The sequence below is a fragment of the Podarcis bocagei genome (genome assembly GCF_964188305.1).
Source record: "Podarcis bocagei genome assembly, chromosome: 5".
Classification (NCBI taxonomy): domain Eukaryota; kingdom Metazoa; phylum Chordata; class Lepidosauria; order Squamata; family Lacertidae; genus Podarcis; species Podarcis bocagei.
Window position 1 is genome coordinate 14663402 of NC_138129.1, and position 20732 is coordinate 14684133.

The 20732-nt window shown below is 44.2% G+C and overlaps 1 protein-coding gene across 6 annotated transcripts in view; it reads right to left on the reverse strand.

The window, feature by feature from the left end:
* Nucleotides 1–20732, reverse strand: part of GNAS (GNAS complex locus) — a 182917-nt gene that overhangs the window by 50854 nt on the left and 111331 nt on the right. For all 6 annotated transcript variants that reach the window (XM_081196490.1, XM_081196491.1, XM_081196493.1 and 3 more), the window contains exons 3-4: nt 17014–17068; nt 16809–16928 (exon numbers count right to left, since the gene is read on the reverse strand). In XM_081196490.1, coding sequence (XP_081052616.1) covers nt 16809–16928; nt 17014–17068 — 175 coding nt within the window. The remainder of the gene's footprint in view (nt 1–16808; nt 16929–17013; nt 17069–20732) is intronic.

Below are 20732 nucleotides of genomic sequence, written 5' to 3' on the forward strand. Positions count from 1 at the left end.
ACAACGGCCTCCGCCCAGTTACCTGAAGGAGCGTCTCCACCCCCATCGTTCTGCCCAGACGCTGAGTTCCAGCTGCGGTCCCCTCATTGCGAGAAGCAAAGCTACAGGGAACCAGGTAGAGGGGCTTCTCGGTAGTAGCGCCCGCCCTGTGGAACGCCCTCCCATCAGATGTCAAAGAAATAAACAACTACCTGACATTCAGAAGACATCTTAAGGCAGCCCTGTTCAGGGAAGTTTTTAACGTATGACATATTAGTGTATTTTTGGTCTTTGCTGGAAGCAGGCCAGAGTGGCTGGGGAAACCCAGCCAGATGGGCGGGGTACAAATAAATTATTATTATTATTATTATTATTATTATTATTATTATTATTATTATTATTATTATTATTATTATTACCCTGCCTACTAATGAAGTTACGTTACACTCCAGTCAGGGTGTTATATCAGAAAAGCAGAACTGCAACTTGGTAAGGGATGCTTCTACAATTTGATGCCCGCCCCCAGTAGTCTGACCCATTCCCACATCTATTTCATCTGGCCCTTAAGAGCAAAGTGTAGCCCGCCAATAGCCAGCTCTGTTCCAACTCCTCTTGACTCCCTAGGGACAGTCAAGGAAGCACCTTGAACATGAGGAAATCTGAGTTTTTATGCTGCTACGTTCTATCCTCCTTTTTGTCTGTAAGAAGTTTTTCCTTAAAGTTCTCTGTGCTCCCAAACACAGGGTACAACCCTGCTACCAGTCTGAAACAGCTCTGCAGCATACAGACCCAAAGGTGAAATCACCACAGAAGTTTGCTAGTCAAAATGGCAGATACTGTGCTCTAAAATGATTTAGATACTATGCCATCCAAGCAGATGACTCACTAACTAACAACGCACATACTCAGTTGGCTAGAGAATGGTGCTGATAATGCCAAGGTTGCAGGTTCAATCCCTGTATGGGACTGCTGCATATTCCTGCATTGCAGGGGGCTGGACTAGATGATCCACAGGGTACCTTCCAACTCTAAAGTTCTATGATTCTAAGACAAGACTATGGGGGAGAAAAAGGGAGAGGCAAGGAATGAAAGGGGTGCAAGTGCAGTTATGTGAACTTAGGCTTTGTTCTAGCTGTGAAACAGCACTAAAGCAGGGTTCGAAATTAGCAGGGCGCCAGGCGCATTTTGCGCCTAAAGATTCGCCATTTGCGAGCACCTCCAATGGTCTGGGTGCCTTTTTTTTTGCGCCTGGCTGACACTCAAGGTGTACTGAAATGCATGTGCTTTGAAGCCTCCAAGTATATGTTAAGAATAGACAATATGTTAAGGAGTTTAACAATAAAGAGTAGTTTTGAAAACTGAAGTATGGTATCTATATTTTTATTGTAAACACCAAATTAAACATGTATTATCAATTTCTGCTCAAAATCTGATATTAAGAATGTGGTGCTTACATGAATTGTGTATTAATTCATGTTTATCAAAATAATATATAGAAAGTGTTGACGACCCCCCCCCCCAACCCATAAAGACTAGACATTTTGTTTTGGCGCCAACAACCCAGGTCCCAGAAGCCATTTGGCTCCTAGCTTTTCTATCCCAGTTTCTAACACTGCACTAAAAGGTCATAGAATCACAGAAGTTGGAAGGGACCCCCGAGGCTGAGGATCACCTAGTTCGGTGGTGGCCAAACTTGGCCCTCCAGCTGTTTTTGGACTACAACTCCCATCATCCCTAGCTAACAGGGATGATGGGAATTGTAGTCCCAAAATAGTTGGAGGGCCAGGTTTGACCACCACTGATCTAGTCCAACTCCCTGCAATACAGAAATCGTTTGTCCAATGTGGGACTCAAACCCACAACCCAGAGATTAAGAGTCTCATGCTGTACTGACTGAGCTATCAAACCTAAACAAAGCAGAGTAAACCCAATGATGTGAAAATTCCCCTTTCCTCCTAACCATGGTAATTAAAAAATGGGCGTAAATTTTACAAAACAGCTAAATGGTGTACAGTGGTGCCCCGCAAGACGAATGCCTCGCAAGACGGAAAACTCGCTAGACGAAAGAGTTTTCCGTTTTGGAGGTGCTTCGCAAAACGAATCTCCTATGGGCTTGCTTCGCAAGACGAAAATGTCTTGCGAGTTCCTGCGGGGTTTTTTTCCCTCCCCCCCTTTTTCTAAGCCGCTAAGCCGCTTATCAGCTGATCCGATAAGCTGATAAGCCGCTAAAAGCCGCTAATAGCGCTAATCCTCTAATCCGTCAATGGGCTTGCTTCGCAAGACGAAAAAACGCTAGACGAAGAGAATCACGGAACGGATTCTTTTCGTCTTGCGAGGCACCACTGTATTCTGATAATGAAGATCCCGCCACGCGCCTATTTCTTCTTCACTGCTTTTAAGGTTGTGAAGTAGATACTGGCCTGCCAACAGTCTGAAATTTTTATATGCTTTAAAGCCAGCAGCCTTAGTTATGTCCTGTACCAGCATGGCTACTTATAGGAAGCAAATGAGGAACTGTGCTGTGCTGCGTGTGCCCCAGCCTTCATTTCAACTGGAAACTGCCATTACTAGCCAGACCGTTTGAATGATTCAACACAAAAGGTGAGGCTATACATCCAGTTCTGCAGGTGCTGTCATATTTATTTAGCAGCTAAATGAGAGGCTTTTTTTAGAAACAGGAAGTGTGTTCAGTGAGTGAGCCAGCCAACCTAGCACTGCATAAAAAAGCAACACTGTTATGCAGACTTTCTAGATCTCTAACAGGCCCTTCCTTATTTCATCCCTGCGCACAAAAACAAGACAGCCTTCCCTGCTTTAAGTCTCTCAGCTGTGTATGTGTGTCTTATAAACAATGCAGGCTGAAGCAAATCTATTTTATAAAATGTGTGGGGCGCATATATCTATATCTATATATAGATACACACACACACAGAGAGAGTATATATCTTTATGTAACTAAGCCAATATGTTCTTTACTACCAGCTTCAGGTTATAAGTTAATTTAAAAGACTATCAATCAAAGCAAGCCAATAGTTTGACAAAATATTATGAGAATGTAATCAGTCAAAGCTAAGCAATTTTGAAGCCTACTTTTTTTCATCAGGAGAATCAAATACCCCCTTAGTGCTCTCCCATTGAGTTCAGAGGGACGAAGTAAATTAGTTGAGACTTTGGAGCAGGCAGATCTAGGAGAGAATAATCCTCTCCCAGGCATAAAGTTGGTACACACTAGTCGAACCCTCTACATGAGCATTAAACAAAAAATAAAAATAAAAATTGGAGCCTTACAAAATGGGCTCACCTCACAAAAATGATGAAATTGTTGGGTATAATGAAGTCTGACTTGGAACTTATCACAAGCAATGGCTCAAGTTCAGGATGTAACTAAAATTTCTGTCACCTTTCTGAAATACCATAAAATTACCGTATTTTTCGCTCTATAACACACACCCAACCATAACACGCACATAGTTTTTAGAGGAGGAAAATCTGTAGGCATGCCACCCGTAGGCATTTCCTCCATAACACGCACAGACATTTCCCCTTACTTTCTAGGAGGAAAAAAGTGAGTGTTATGGTGCAAAAAATACGGTATATTTTAAAAGGCTGATAAAACGTTAAGGAAGGTTGGTTAGAACTGGCACAGGGACTGGAGAATAGCGAAACCACAAAATTTGAATGTCTTATTATGAAGACTAGGTCGGAAGATTTAAATAAAAAGTGTGTAAGAGAAAAATCTAGCCAATGATGGACTACAACACTGGATAAAATAATAGTACCAATTAAAAACGTAATTAATTTTAGGGGATTTATATCCGTCCTTCATCAAAAGGCAGCCTCCAAAGTGGATTACACACACATTTGAATTAAAATATAAGCTTAAAGGCAAACAGAATAGAATACAGTGGCACCTTGGGTTACATATGCTTCAGGGTACATACGCTTCAGGTTACAGACTCCACTAACCCAGAAATAGTACCTCGGGTTAAGAACTTTGCTTCGTGCTCTGGTGGTGCGGTGGCAGCGGGAGGCCCCATTAGCTAAAGTGGTGCTTCAGGTTAAGAACAGTTTCCGGTTAAGAACGGACCTCCAGAACGAATTAAGTACACAACCCGAGGTACCACTGTATTCGTTAAAAAGACAAATGTAAAAGGTTTCCCCAACTTTGAAAGAACAACAGAACGGCAGTCAGACAGGTCTCCCTGGGGAAGGAGTTTCACAAGCAGGCCACCAAAGCCCCCCAAATCACTCTTTTTGGCCCTACCTCTGAAGGTGCAAGGACCAAGGGGGGGGGGGGTAATGAAGAAGTCAGGGGAAATCATTCCCTCAAACAGCAAAATGGGTAGCTATCTGCCAACCAGTAAGACAACATAAAGCGAACATTCTGTATACTTAGAGCAGTACTAGTTTGGTCTTCCCTTCAACCCACAAAGGAGGTACACCCCACACATACCGTATTTTTCGCCCTATAGGACGCACTTTTTCCCCTCCAAAAATGAAGGGGAAATGTGTGTGCGTCCTATGGGGCGAATGCAGGCTTTCCCGGGCTTCTTGCAGCTCCGCGCCACCCTCCCGATCCCGGCGCGAAGCTGCGCGGAGCTCCGAAGGGTGGCGCGGAGCTGCCTGTGGTCCAGGGCTTCTTGCAGCTCCGCGCCACCCTCCGGATACCGGCGCAAAGCCGCGCGGGGCTCCGGAGGGTGGCGCGGAGCTGCCTGCGCTCCAGGGCTTCTTGCAGCTCCGCGCCACCCTCCCGATCCCGGCGCGAAGCTGCGCGGGGCTCCGGAGGGCGGCGCGGAGCTGCCTGCGCTCCAGGGCTTCTTGCAGCTCCGCGCCACCCTCCCGATCCCGGCGCGAAGCTGCGCGGAGCTCGGAAGGGTGGCGCGGAGCTGCCTGTGGTCCAGGGCTTCTTGCAGCTCCGCGCCACCCTCCGGATACCGGCGCAAAGCCGCGCGGGGCTCCGGAGGGTGGCGCGGAGCTGCCTGCGCTCCAGGGCTTCTTGCAGCTCCGCGCCACCCTCCCGATCCCGGCGCGAAGCTGCGCGGGGCTCCGGAGGGCGGCGCGGAGCTGCCTGCGCTCCAGGGCTTCTTGCAGCTCCGCGCCACCCTCCCGATCCCGGCGCGGAGCTGCGCGGGGCTCCAGAGGGTGGCGCGGAGCTGCAAGAAGCCCTGGAACACAGGCACCTCCGCGCCACCCTCCCGATCCCGGCGCGAAGCTGCGCGGAGCTCCGGAGGGTGGCGGGGAGCTGCCTGTGCTCCAGGGCTTCTTGCAGCTCCGCGCCACCCTCCCGATCCCGGCGCGAAGCTGCGCGGGGCTCCAGAGGGTGGCGCGGAGCTGCAAGAAGCCCTGGAGCACAGGCACCTCCGCGCCACCCTCCCGATCCCGGCGCGAAGCTGCGCGGGGCTCCGGAGGGTGGCGCGGAGCTGCCTGTGCTCCAGGGCTTCCTGCAGCTCCGTGCCACCCCCCGGATCCCGGCGCGAGGTCCTGCGGGGTCGCAAGGCTTGCAGGCAGCAGCCTGCAGCCCATAAGCTTGGGGGATAGCAGGGAGGCGGAGCGCCGCCACCCCGCTATTCCCGGACCTGATCTGGAGGCTGGCGGGGGGGGGGGGGAGAGAAGCAAGCTTGCTTCTCCCCATCGCCAGCCCCATAAGCTGGGGGACAGCGGGGCAAGCCGCTGCCCCACGGAGGCTAGAGATGCTGTCCCTGAAGGCAGAAGAGGGAGATGGAGCGCTCTGTCTCTCTCTTCTAGCTTGGGGATGGCTGCGCAAACCTGGGGGGGAAATAAATTTTTTTCCCTTGATTTCCTCCCCAAAAAACTTGGTGCGTCCTATGGGCCGGTGCGTCCTATAGGGCGAAAAATACGGTATATTAGAGATTGCATGTACTGCTATGAAGGTGCAAGACTTCACTCTGCCTGGTGGCATCTCTCTGCCACCCTAATGGCTATAGAACACACATAATCATGGAAGTTCTAGCCTTGAGAACTCCTTAATTTGAACACAGCCCCGAATAAAAAGCAGCAAAAACAAAAACACACAACATACACACACCCCTGAATTTTTTTCAGGCTACAATTCTCCTTCAAAATAAAAACTGCTAGAGACAAAGTTAATCAGACTAAAACCAAGAGCAAAACAAAGGCTAGGAGGAGAAACAGAAACATGTTATTCCTGCATTGCAGGGGGTTGGACTAGATGACCCTCGGGGTCCCTTCCAACTCAACCATTCTATGATTCTACTTTTTGAAGGAATGTGAAGCTTAGTGAGGCCTTGCCTACGTATGCAGTCAAGCTGATGGGACTGAACCACTTATGACTGTAGGCAGGTAGATTAAAAAGGTAAAGGGACCCCTGACCATTAGGTCCAGTTGTGACCGACTCTGAGGTTGCGGCGCTCATCTTGCTTTATTGGCCGAGGAAGCCAGCTTACAGCTTCCGGGTCATGTGGCCAGCATGACTAAGCCGCTTCTGACAAACAGAGCAGTGCACGGAAACGCCGTTTACCTTCCCGCCGGAGCGGTACCTATTTATCTACTTGCACTTTGACATGCTTTCAAACTGCTATGTTGGCAGGAGCTGGGACCGAGCAACGGGAGCTCACCCCATCGCGGGGATGCAAACCACCAACCTTCTGATCGGCAAATCCTAGGCTCTGTGATTTACATTTCTACAAATGCTCCAAATTCTCCAAAACAGAAAACAAGCAAAGACTAGAAACTTCCTCCTTTATGTGCTTGTTTTCTACTTTTTTGGAGGTGGGGGTATTATTGGGTTATTTCTTTTATTTTATATACTGTACTGTGATCTTTTATGTGAACTGCCCAGAGACCTCTGGGTATAGAGTGGTATATAAATTCAAAAAATAATAACAATAACAACAATAATAATTGCAAGCAGAAATTATTCACCAGATAAGCAAATCTTGTATTTCCCACAATGCTATAAGTATATAATAAACAAAAAATAAAGTACATCTCTCTGTGAAGAACTCTATGTGCAAGTCTTTAACAGACAACATTGCACTTACCACTTAGGTCCCCGAGTCCATTTCCTTGTTCTGGAAAAGACTCACCTCATCATAGTCTGGTATGTCTAACGTTTACCTTGCACATACCAGGGGCTATCTGTGTGAATGCAAGGGGTTATCTGTGTGAGTGTGATTCAAAAGCTTCCACATGCTGGGCCTATGAAGAAACGCCTTAAGGCAAGCTCTCTCATATGTGGCCTCGTCCTTCCCATCACCTACTATTTGATATTTATTTCCGAGCCCCACTTTTGTGCCAGGGCCAGCTCTCTTCCTTTCGCCATCCTAACATTTTGAGATGCGAGTTTTTGGTGGTTTTTTTAAAGGGGGTTCCTGTCTGATCTGGGATGCACACTTCCAGCTCAGCTGTGCAAATATCCAGTTGGGTTGAATGAGCCAAGGGGCTGTAAGAAGTGTGGCTCCCAACACACCATCCCTTGCAAAAGAGATTTACTCTTAAAACCCTGATCAAGACCAAAACCTAGCAGGTGTGCGCACACCCAAAATACAGAGCTCCTGTTTAGTTTTTATTGTTTCTAAAAGTTCAGTCACAACAAAGCATTAAGAGTATAGCTATACATCTTAACTTAAATACTTTAGTAAAAGGATTAACATTTGTTTTGTTATCACGCTGGTTTGTTTTTTAAAAAAAGAATGCGTAGAATCCTTTTTTTTTCAGCATTCTGATAATTATTTTTTCAGTTCCAATACTGAAAAAACCATACAAGCAATGGAATTGCTTTTCTTTTCTTTTTGCAAATCGTTCTGACAATTTCTTACAATATGTTATTTTATACATTAGCACCCCGTACCACATACCCCAGACCATAAGACGCACCTAGTTTTTGGAGGAGGAAAACAAGAAAAAAATAATACAGTGGTACCTCAGGTTAAGTACTGAATTCGTTCCGGAGGTCCGTTCTTAACCTGAAACTGTTCTTAACCTGAAGCACCACTTTAGCTAATGGGGCCTCCTGCTGCCGCGCCGCCGGAGCCCGATTTCTGTTATTATCCTGAAGCAAAGTTCTTAACCTGAAAAACTATTTCTGGGTTAGCGGAGTGTGTAACCTGAAGCGTATGTAACCTGAAGCGTATGTAACCCGAGGTACCACTGTATTCTGAATCCCAGAAGCCAGAAGCAGTGAAAGCAGCGATCTCTCTTGCTGTTCTGGCTTCTGGGATAGCTGCACACCCTGCATTCGCACTATAAGACGCACACACATTCCCCCTTACTTTTTAAGAGGGAAAAAGTGAGTCTTATAGAGCAAAAAATACGGTACTTCTTTTCTCAGTCTTCTGCCAATAAAGTTGTTATTTCTTCCAGTTTTTGAGCACAGGGGAGTACCTTCTAATCTTAGCAGCAGTAGGAATTCTGTGCATGCAATAGGATGGCACTGAAGTGAACGGGAAAGGTTTACAGATACAGGAACTCCAGGCATAAAAGGGACTGTGTGTGTGTTCGAGGTTCTCTAGATTCCAAATTGAAAGAAGCTGCCATTTATACTGTGATTTTTAAAAAATCCAGCCAGTTGGGCTATTGAAATGAACAGGGCTCCATACTTCTCACTTGAGTCCACAAATTGTGGCTGAAGTAATGCTGAACAGTTTGAATTATATAACCCTCAACTAGTCTAACAGGTTCTGTTTACGCAGCAATGAAAGGCAAATGAATTCAAGACAGAGACCAGACCCCACTTGGGCAACTGATCATATTTGGGGGATTTTATTTCAGAGAATGATAAGCTTAAAAATATACATCTGATATGTATTTAGCATTTACACATACTATACCTAAGGACCTGTGAAATACAACAGCCTTGTACAGAAATTATTGTACTACAAAGTTATTTTACCAAGGAGCTCATTAATGTTTCATATTTCTTGTTTCAGAATTAAATATTGAACACTGTCAACACCACAGCATTTCAAAGATACACATGTTTAAAAGAGCAAACTCCAAGACAGATACTTAGTCTTCAGGTTGGAACTACATTTTCACAACCATTTCTCTGCTGCTAATTGTGAGAGCATTTTTCTGAATTGAGTGGCAGGGACCAACATGGTGTTTTTTTAAAGCTAAATAGAAGCATGTTGCTAGACAAACAGAAACCCCTCCCAACGTTTATGCTGATGTGATATTGTCAAAAAAGCACAATAAATCTACCAAAATGAAAGTTAACACCCCCTGTAATAGCCAGGGTTATTCAAGAACAGTATTTTGTTCCATCTGCTTTCTGTATTATTCCCAGGTTTTACCTCTTTTAGACTGTTTTAAACCTTTTAAGTGTAACCCAAGAATATGTTGAGCCGAGTCTCCACTGTTAGGAAAGCTAACTTTGCCAGCACCCACACAGGAAACTTTTCAGCAATAAAAGGAGGGGAATCTGGTGTAGCAAGGCTCCTCCCTCCCTCAGTTCTTGCAGTTAGAGCAACTGCTACAGCTGCTGCAAAGAAGAACATGGGCTATTCAGTGTTATTATTTAAAGGAGAAAGTACTGCTTGCCTTTAACAAGCCCTTCATGGCCTTCAATCTGGCCACCTTGGTTCTACAGCATCCAATCCTCATTTGCAAAATACGAAGATTTCAAACTTTTTGCTGACAGTTCTCTCTCTCTCTCTCTCCCTCCCCCCCCCTCTCTCTCTCTCTCTCTCTCTCTCACACACACACACACACACACACACAGAGACTCACCAGTTCTCACTGGTTACAAGGGATATTCAATTATTATAAAAAAAAATGTTGCTGTCATTTATTAAACATTGGCATTCCTTTATTGTTATTTAGAAAGTCACAGCTAATACAAAACCCAAAGCACTTGACTTCAGGAAGTTTAGTAATCCATTACCATATGTACTCAATCTTTAACTACTTTGCATCACCAAACACCAGAATCATCTAAATAGAAGGTCATGCTGAACACCACAGTGTGTCAGGTACAAATTTATATTCAGCTTACGATTTTGTGCATTGCTATGTGGTATAAACCACATCCTTACTTAAACCCCCGTATCACAGTGTGTGCATGCATTTCAAACTTGGGTTCTCCCTCTTCTGTCTCACTTTGAGATGGCCTCAAAACTAGTGTACAAAATCCAGGAGGACAGGTTGAGAAACTGAGACCACGTTATCCAATTCCCACTGTTATGTTTTCTAAAGGAAGTCAGGTTCAGCATTGTGCAAGCTGTCATCAACATGGTTTCAGAGAGGAGGGTATAAGCATGCATTTCACTCAGCTATGGACACAAACACTTCCATGGGTATCTGATAAAACAGTGGTTTGTAATGGCATGTGACTTGCACACTCAACAGAAACCGTATTTGTTGCACACTATATACTTTTTACTTGATAGCTTGAATTTCAGTATAAAGTGAAGACATAATCTGCTGTACTGTAAAACTTTCCAATACGCCAGGATAAAGGTTATCTCCAACTACTCACTGTATTCGGAAAGAGAAATCTATATAAAGTTATAAAGTCATCAATTTTCTCTGAGGAGAGCTCATTTCAATTAATGCGTCCAGGGATTTAAAAGTACAGAGATATTCTTAGGTACCTTACACATAATTAATACACAAGTTCGGTTTTTTCAGTACCAGAGGAATACAACTGATACTTAAATGAGCCCAGGTGAGACTACTGTTTGTATGCTCTAGAGGCACACATCAGAGGGCAGCCTGATAGCTTGTACAAGCTGTAGTGGGAATGGCATTATACCACAGCAGCACTGCTGCAAAAATTATGTCTCCTGCCTTGACTCCGCCACCATTTTGTTATCCCCCGACCGGGATTTGGGTCACTGGGGCAGCAGCAAAATATTCCCGTACTGTGAATGGTTTTCTTGAGTAGACACTGTGCCTACCAGCTATAAAAAAACAAGAGCTGTTCCAGTTCACAGCAAGCAGGGAAGGACGGAGGCAGTAATCCATAATGTAGCAACCGGGTAAGAGATCATTCCTGTGATAGGTTCTTTTTAGTTTCTTGGTAAGGACATCCATGGGATGTGGGTGGCGCTGTGGGTTAAACCACAGAGCCTAGTGGTTGCCGATCAGAAGGTCGGCGGTTCGAATCCTCACAACGGGGTGAGCTCCCGTTCTTCGGTCCCTGCTCCTGCCAACCTAGCAGTTCGAAAGCACGTCAAAGTGCAAGTAGATAAATAGGCACCGCTCCGGTGAGAAGGTAAACGGCGTGTCCGTGCACTGCTCTGGTTTGCCAGAAGCGGCTTAGTCATGCTGGCCACATGACCCAAAGCTGTTCGCCGGCTCCCTTGGCCAGTAAAGCAAGATGAGCACCGCAACCTCAGAGTCATTCGCGACTGGATGTAACGGTCAGGGGTCCCTCTACCTTTAAGGACATCTATAAGAGGCAACAAACTGCCCAACAGCTGATATTACTCTGGCAAACCCTTACATGCATGCAGGAGGAAGCTACACTCATTCTAACCTGGAAATGGGTAGTGCCAACTGGACTTGCTAATTAATTTCTAACTACTGAAGATTATTAACCACGACTTCCTGTGAAGCTCTTGCCCAGTTGGAAGACTCTGCCTCTGCTCTCTATCAGTTATGCAGTGATGGCAAAACTATCAGAAGTTTCTTGTCAGAAAGCCAAATGGTAGCAATTTGTGGGCTACAAATGCCAACCGCTGAACTTCCTTGCGAACAAAAAAAGTGTGAGAAAAATCGTTCCAAATATTTCACGTGGCTGCTTCCAGAAACAAAGTTCTGTAGCACAGCTATAGAGCGAAGTTAACCAACAGCAGGAACTTCCAAACTGTTAATACGATTAGAATTAAGTGAACTATGCAACCTTATCACAGGAATCCACATTAACGTCATTATATTTCCTAACTAAAAGCACCTGAAAATGCATTTCATGGTAAAAAGATACAAGATTAGTAGGCAGGAAGCAAAATCCTGTATCTTCAGCTGCTTTTGGAATATATAGAAAATGGTGCAAATACTAAGGCAAAGTTCAATTTTATTTCTGAAATAGGGCTCAAACGAAATATTACTGGAGGTATGCAACTAGGACTGAATATTAAATACTGACTCAGAACTACAGTGGTGCCTAGCAAGACGAAATTAATCCGTTCCGTGAGTCTCTTCGTCTAGCGGTTTTTTCGTCTTGCGAAGCAACCCTATTAGCGGCTTAGCGCTATTAGCGGTTTAGCGGCTATTAAAGGCTTAGTGGCTAAAAGGCTATTAGCGGCTTAGAAAAAGGGGGGGGGGGAGCGAAAAAAATCGGAACACTCGCAAGACGTTTTCGTCTTGCAAAGCAAGCCCATAGGGAAAATCGCCTTGTGAAGCAGCTCAAAAACGGAAAACCCTTTCATCTAGCGGGTTTTCCGTCTTGCGAGGCATTCGTCTTGCGGGGCACCACTGTAATGCAGTGGCCAGTATCTCTTGCATCTCTCTCTGTTGCTATTTTATCACAGTTGCTGGTTACCTTTTTTCTTGCCTTTCCTCTGAGGAGCGTGAGGCAATTTCCAGTCCTCCTCTTCCATTTTATTCTCACAACCCAAGTCAGCAGGGTTGCCATATTTTGAACTATGGATTGCTATGATGGCTCTACCCATGAAAAAGAGGAAGAGTCTGGAAAAAGAGGACACATGGCAACCCTAGGAAGACAGTAACTGGACAAGGTGGAACTTCATGGCTGAGTGGGAATTTGAACCTTCCTATCCCACGACCTAGTATGGCACTCTAATTTTACTGGAACTACAGCAAGCCAAACATCCAGCCATATGAAAGCAAAATTCAAATTATGCAGTAACACTTAGGATAGAAAGCCTGATAAATAACAAACAGTGCCAGTAACTAAGACTGGGGTATCTTGGTAAGCAGCATCTGTCTAGAAAGCCCTCATCATCATTTCTGGAAGCCAAGTTACAGAGCTCAGATGGAATGCACACATGCGCACTCACTTTCACGAATACTGGCTGCATGCACGCTATTCCTGTAAAGCACATTCAAACTACAATCTGGGTTGCTAGGAACGGCAACTGTGTCAAGGCTAAACTACAGAGCCCAGGATTCTCTGAGGGAGAGAATGTGCTTCGAATGTGCTTTAATAGGTACAATATGTACAAGGTCATTTTCTTAGCCAGTGCATATGCCTGTAACCCTTTTATCAAATACTGGCCTCTCCAAAAGACAGCAGTATGCTGCTCACAGGCTTACCCTACAATACGGAAGTACTGAGTATCGAGTAGCCTTCATGCAAGTCCTTAAAAGGTTCTTTTGTGCTGCTAGTGTTCTGGAAATCACAGGTTCTTTTAAAATATGAGACAAATTTCTTGTTTCTAACTCTGAAGGTGGCAGAAAAGATGGTGCATTCAATGGTTCCAAAGTATTCTTCAGAGCAAAATAAGTAATATGCAAGTAAATTCTGCTCGTGGTGATCTATGCTTGTTGTGGTGAACAAGCACTCTAAATCATTCAGCGATGCAAGATCAAAATGAGGGTTTTCACTTAGTGAGAATTATTCAGATGGTCTCTTTAACGCAAGTAGTAGAGTAGGAGAGCTGAAAATAATGCCAAAATATTTCACATCTGGTAACCAATGCACACCCCTGGTTTCAGATAATACAGGGGTAAAGGTAAAGGGACCCCTGACCATTAGGTCCAGTCACTGACGACTCTGGGGTTGCGGCGCTCATCTCGCTTTATTGGCCGAGGGAGCCGGCGTACAGATTCCAGGTCGTGTGGCCAGCATGACTAAGCCGCTTCTGGCGAACCAGAGCAGCACACAAAAACACCGTTTACCTTCCCGCCAGAGCAGTAGTTATTTATCTACTTGCACTTTGAGGTGCTTTCAAACTGCTAGGTTGGCAGGAGCAGGGACCGAGCGACGGGAGCTCACCCTGTTGCGGGGATTTGACCCGCCAACCTTCTGATCGGCAAGCCCTAGGCTCTGAGGTTTAACCCACAGCGCCACCTGCGTCCTACATGAATCTAAAAAGCCCGGGTCACAGATTTTCACAGCCCTCTAGTGGCTATGGGGGCTCATTTACCAGAAGTAATATATTTAGTGGGGACGCAGGTAGCGCTGTGGTCTAAACCACTGAGCCCCTTGGGCTTGCCGATCGGAAGGTTGATGGTTCGAATCCCCACGACGCAGTGAGCTCCCGTTGCTCGGTCCCAGCTCCTGCCAACCTAGTAATTTGAAAGCACACCAAAAAAAGTGTGAGTAGATAAAGAGGTACCACTCCGGCAGGAAGGTAAATGGCATTTCCTTGTGCTGTTCTGGTTTCGGTGTTCTGTTGCGCCAGAAGCAGCTTAGTCATGCTGGCCACATGACCTGAAAAAACTCTGCAGACAAACTCAGCCTGTAAAGCGAGATGAGCGCCACAACTCCAGTGTCGTCTGTGACTGGACTTAACTGCCAGGAGTCCTTTACCTTTTTAAAATGTATTTAGTATTAACTCTAGAAGTGTATACTTGATTCTGACTGAACTGGGGAATGGCTGGGGAAGCCCAGCCAGATGGGCAGGGTATAAATAATAAAATTTTTATTATTAATATTAAACTAAGTGTCCTAGACCATAGCCACTAGAGAGCCAGGAAAAATTGTGTCCTGGGCTTTTTAGACCCCTCTACCCATGTACTATCTGAAACCAACATTGGCTACCAGATGTGATTTTCCTCCCAGCTCTCCTACTCTACTAAAGAGGCAAAAAATACAGCTGATCACAAATAAATAATAATAATAATAATAATAATAATAATAATAATAATAATAATAATAATAACAACAACAATAATATATTTGTACCCCGCCCATCTGGCTACGTTTTCCCAGCCGCTCTGGGCGGCTTCCATAGAAACCAAAAATACACTAAAATATCACACATTAAAAACTTCCCTGAACAGGGCTGCCTTAAGATGTCTTCTGAATGTCAGGTAGTTGTTTATCGCTTTGACATCTGATGGGAGGGCGTTCCACAGGGCAGGCGCCACTACCGAAAAGGCCCTCTGCCTGGTTCCCTGTAGCTTTGCTTCTCGCAATGAGGGAACCGCCAGAAGGCCCTTGGCGCTGGACCTCAGCGTTCGGGCAGAACGATGGGGGTGGAGACGCTCCTTCAGATATACTGGACCAATGACGTTTAGGGCTTTAAAAGTCAGCACCAACACTTTGAATTGTGCTTGGAAACGTACTGGGAGGGATAGGGAATTCATGCTTAGACAGAAGGCATATTAGTATTGAGCTATGCCCAGCTGATAGTTCAGATCTTCTTATCTCTTATCCTTATTTAGAAGGAATTTGAGAGTAAAATTTTAAGGAGTCTAACTCCTATACATATATGCACAGCCAGCAAACTACAGTTTGTTTTCTGGTAATAAATCACAATGTGAAGCGATGATTTGTTATTGAGTTACAAATTGATGCTTGTTTTATCTATAGTTTCACGATAACTCAGAAGGAAACAACTTTCCTTAACCATGGTTTGTTTGGTGACCTAATACTCACCAAGCTACACAGGCACAAGCAGCTGAAAAAAACCAAAACTGTTCACCAGACTGTTCCCCCCCCCAAAGATGTCCTCACTCTTAAATCTGCCTGACAACAAGCTCTCTCTTCTCCATTCTCCCAATTCCTCCATGACAAGTTGCCCCTCACAAGTTAGACCCAGTTGCTCTGCAAGGAGAGGGGAAAATTTTTAATGATCATTTATGTCAACACACCTGGCTATCCTGACTGCTAAACCTACTTACAACAAAAATAATTAACTCTTCACAGGAACAAAACACCGATCTTTCAATACAATACAAAAAGATACTAGCAGAAAACCTGTAAAAGTCAATCTCATTCCATTAGAGCAGTAGAATAGAGCTAAGGAATTTGATTATTAAGAGTACATTTGGTGTTTCTGTGATGCCGGTGGGGTGGGGGGAAAGTAGCTTGACTCAGGGCATAACAGGAATGGCTGAAAACTTATGAGAAGATTTCCCTGGCCTGTTCGCACAGCCAGGAGCTAGTAACAAGGTGAGGCAATGCCAGTACAGGATGTCAGGCAGGCAGTAAAGAGTAGGCAGGAGTAACTAAGCTTTGGAGAAGCAAACTATGGTTTGTTTGCTCGTCTAGGAGACGGCAAACTACAGCTTAAGAGTTCTGTACAAACACAGCCAATGTTTTAAACTGCTTTACAATAACAACAACATATGATAGCTGAACTTAGGTCCAGTTTCAAATCTCAGCTTATCCATGGACTTCTTGAGCAGCTCTGAACATATCCCTAACTCTGAGTCCGCAGCATAAGATTTCATCAATTTAGTTGCCTATTTCTCAGTACTAGGTGTATACGCAAAATGAGTATTTCAAACTACTACTACTAAGAAAATCAGCACCTGTCACTTGGTGGCAGAAAACATGTTTACAAAATCAAGGGCCACAGAGAAACCGACCAGGATTTTGCCTGATGCATTTACTGCGCGTTAACGGCATGGCCCATCCACTTTAAATGTACTCCTGAACTTCATTTACCATACTGCTTTAAACTCCACTGGAGACAAAAATATATATATTGCACTTCACTTTCCAATGTCCAACCAACACCGCCCTGACTATAGGCTGATGATGATTTCTATAAGTATACAGAAGGGAAAGTAGCTCATATGATGTCTCAACACTGTTATATCAGTAACTTGGCCAACCGACTCATGAATATTTGGGATCATAATAGAGAACTATATGCATTGGGAAACTTACTTTACCGCACTCTATCCTTGCAAGAAATCAGCACCAATAAGAAATGAAAACTAAAAACCAATGCAACATAAGCCTGTTGCAAATAAGAATTTATACTTACTGGTGGGAAGTCAAAATCTATCTGGCTTGCTAAGTTTAATATATAGTCAATTCGAAACTGATTCTCTGGATTGGCTAGTTCAACTGGAGGTGCCAGGTTTCCCATTGCTGTCACTATTGTCTGTAAAAAAAGAGATAAAATGTTATCAGAAAGTGACGGGTTAAAATTTTAGTTCAAAGCAACCAGGAAAGGCTTGTAGACTTACCTCTATAGCTTCTTTAATATTGTTTTTAATATCCTGAATTTTCATTTTTTTCTCCCTGTAACCAAGAAAATAACAAATTAAATTTCTAGATAATGGAGAGATAGCTTTGAAGAGGAAAACAAAAGTCAAAGTACTTCTATCAAGAAAAATAATCTTCAATAAATCATCTAGCCAGCCAGCTGCTAGACACCAAATCTAAGTTTGGCGGGGAGCGGGATATAAAAGAGTTGAGGAATGGATTCTGATTTCAAACGCATGTTTCTTGTAATATATCTGAAACAACCTAACAAAGCTGCATTGTCTTAAGATTAAGGAAATCACTTACACTGCTTTGGGTATCAGAAACTCCAGGGATAAGTTCCTAAACAGGGACTCCACAGTTGTTCAACTGACAAAAATACACACATTGGCCTAGTTCACATGTAAGCCAAACTATGACAGAGTGTGAATGAGTAAATGTGCTGGTGGTTATTTAGAAAATTGCAGCTGCTTCACTTTGCCCCTGATGCTGCTGCAGAGCTGCCAGGAGCTTAAGACAAAATTTGGTGTGTGCCAACCTGAGCTCATGGTCTGTCTCACCCCAAGTCAATGAAGGGCATTTGTTCTTGACATATTGCTTCTAGTATGTTTGGGGGAGACAAAACATGAACCTGGGTTTGCACATAATGCTAAGCCAAACCATGGTTTAGCTCAGGGTGGTCCAACACGCAGCCCATGAACTGCAAGTTCCAAAGGAAAGTCGCTCCTCGCAACGGCCATTCTCTTCCATTTTTATCCTCATGTTCTTTCTACAAATCCAACTGAAAGGGGCAACACTGGCTACGTGGGGCTGGTCCCACAGAGGAAATCCTGTCTCTCAACTGGTTTGTGCCGGGGTGACAACAAACAGATCCGAATAGTGGGCAGCCCCTTTATGGGTGGAGGCAAGCAGAGATTGGCTAAGGCCAGGGCAATGGGGATGGGAGGAATTTTCCATAAGCATCCCAGTTATGTGGCACAAGCCATCCCAGCATTGGTTTTCCATACAACGCCCCTCCGAGTAAGAGAAAAAATTCTCTCAATCTTGTAGGAGAGTTTGGGACAGAGAAAATTATCACTGGCTCCCACACAGACAGATGAAAAGTTTCTTCATGTAGTCAGGCAGGCTCTTTGAGATCATTTCTGGTTGTACCAATGCAAAATTATTGTATACAGTAAGAAGCTACACATAATTATTGCCAGCAATAAAATATCGGGAGCAAATAAAAATGTGCTCTGCTCTAAACATTTCCGCTACGGTAGCTTGCAGGAGTAGAAAAGGTGTGCAGAAATACTTCTCTTCAACTATTCACATTCCAAAAAGTGAAACCAAAAGGTTATTCTGCAACTAGATTTTCTGAGTCTATAGAAGTTAAGTATCTGAGTATGGGATGAAGGCATCTTAAACCTAGTGCACATTCATGGAAATGCACACAAATGGATACTAAAGATGTCTAGAGCATGATATGGCACATCACATTTGCTTTGAATTATTAAGAATGAACATGTATTATAGAACTCTTGGGCGTTTCCTAGTACAACATTCTTTTAGATCCTGTGATCAATCCAGACTGTGGTATTCTTAAAAAAAGAAAAGCCAGTGTATTGCTTTGCCCATAGCCCTCACAATACTAAACCAGAATGGAGAGCCCATCAGCCCCAACCAGAATAGCCTTTGATAGGTGATGATGGGAGCTGTAATCTAGCCACACGTTCCCCATTCCTGGATTAAATGTTACTGACTTGTATTTATTTTATAATTAGAATCAGTTCCTTTCACGATTCAATTTTTTTTAAAAAAACATGGTCAAAATACTAACCCACTTAACTTCAGAAGCCAAGTTATTGCACTGTAGAAGAGTTTAATGGCAACGTACAATGGCAGGGAGGATACTTGCATGAGAGAATACGGGTGTCCAAAAGTACTGAAAGGTGTTCCTATTTCTACCTTACCTTTAATCAAACTAGTGTACAGACTGCAGAAAACAGTTAAAAAAACACAAGTGCAAGACCGATAAATTTTACTTACATTCACACTAATGAGTGTGTGCAATTACTTTCTGGAGGAAAGAAAAACCCATCTGCAGCTTCCATTCTCTCAAAAGTGGAAAAAGCTAAGAACTAAAGAACTTGCACTGACACACAAATGCTATAAGATCTGGTGAAATCCTAAATACCTAAGCCTAGTACATTCTGTTCCCAGAGTAGCCATTCAGATGCCTCTGGGAAGTCCACCAGCAGGACATGAGTGCAACATGAGTTCCCCAGCTACTGAAAAGGCATATTCTTTTGCAAACTGAATCTGTATAGTATGTACCTAGGCCAAAAAAATTGCTGCCTAACTCTTAAGCCTCCAGCTGCTGCGTTATTATGGAAGAGCTGCAAATATTGTTATTGAGGCGGAGGAAGAACCAGACCTACAGAGATGTCAATCATCACAACTAGGGTGAAGGAAGCAGAAGGCAACATGGCACAAAGATAGCCATTATACGGTGAAAGGAGCTGAACTCACAAGTAGATTAGAAGAAATATGCATATATCTGGTTACCCTTGTCACCTTGAAAACACTAAAATTCTGGACCAACATTGCATTCTGGAGACACCATGTCATTATGAAAGAGGAAATACTTGCTGTCATCCCCCAAAGCTAATAAGTGTTCTACACAGTATACATTATTTAGGTGGTTGGGAATTCCCGTAAAAAGTAGGGATTATATGGAGTCTTTAGGCCTAGACTGCTTCCTTCCAAGGCACCCCTCTATCAGGAGCTCCTTATTGTTTTACTTTGGGTTCAGCATTTAGCTTAATGGTAATTCAACTCTTTAGTTTAGAAACATATTTTGTCCTGATTATTAAGCACCCTCTTTTCTGCTGATCTAGGGACGCAGGTGGCGCTGTGGGTTAAACCACAGAGCCTAGGACTTGCCGATCAGAAGGTCGGCGGTTCGAATCCCGGTGACGGGGTGAGCTCCCGTTGCTCGGTCCCTGCTCCTGCCCACCTAGCAGTTCGAAAGCATGTCAAAGTGCAAGTAGATAAATAGGTACCGCTCTGGCGGGAAGGTAAACAGCATTTCCGTGTGCTGGTTCGCCAGAAGCGGCTTAGTCATGCTGGCCACATGACCTAGAAGCTGTACGCCGGCTCCCTCGGCCAATAAAGCGAGATGAGCGCCGCAACCCCAGAGTCGGTCATGACTAGACCTACTGGTCCGGGGTCCCTTTACCTTTACTGCTGATCTATTACAAAGAGTATTTCCCAGTACTCAAAGTGATGGCTCTTAATTCAGAACATAATGCTGACTCTCCTGACAAATCCAGGGGAGTAAGCAAACATGTTCAATATTATTATCTGAAGGCTAAAACGTTCTTAATATTAAAGTTTCATTTATCGGAACTAACCTTGGTTACAAGCTTGTAGTTCATCTGGAGAGAGCTTAACCTCAAGTCCAGATCTGAATGACATGCTGAGCATAGTACAGCAGCAAGTGGGAGAAGGAGCAAAGCTGCTGTGTACTCCTTCTAAGCCAAAGTTTTGCTTAATGGGATGTATTATTGCGTGATCTGCTCAGTATTATGGATTAAAACCATCGTTCTACAAAAGCCACCCTGCATCTCCCTATAGACCTCAGTGCATGATACCAACCAATCCAAAAACAACAAGATTGCAATCCTATATCCTGAAAGTAATCCTCACTGAACTCAGT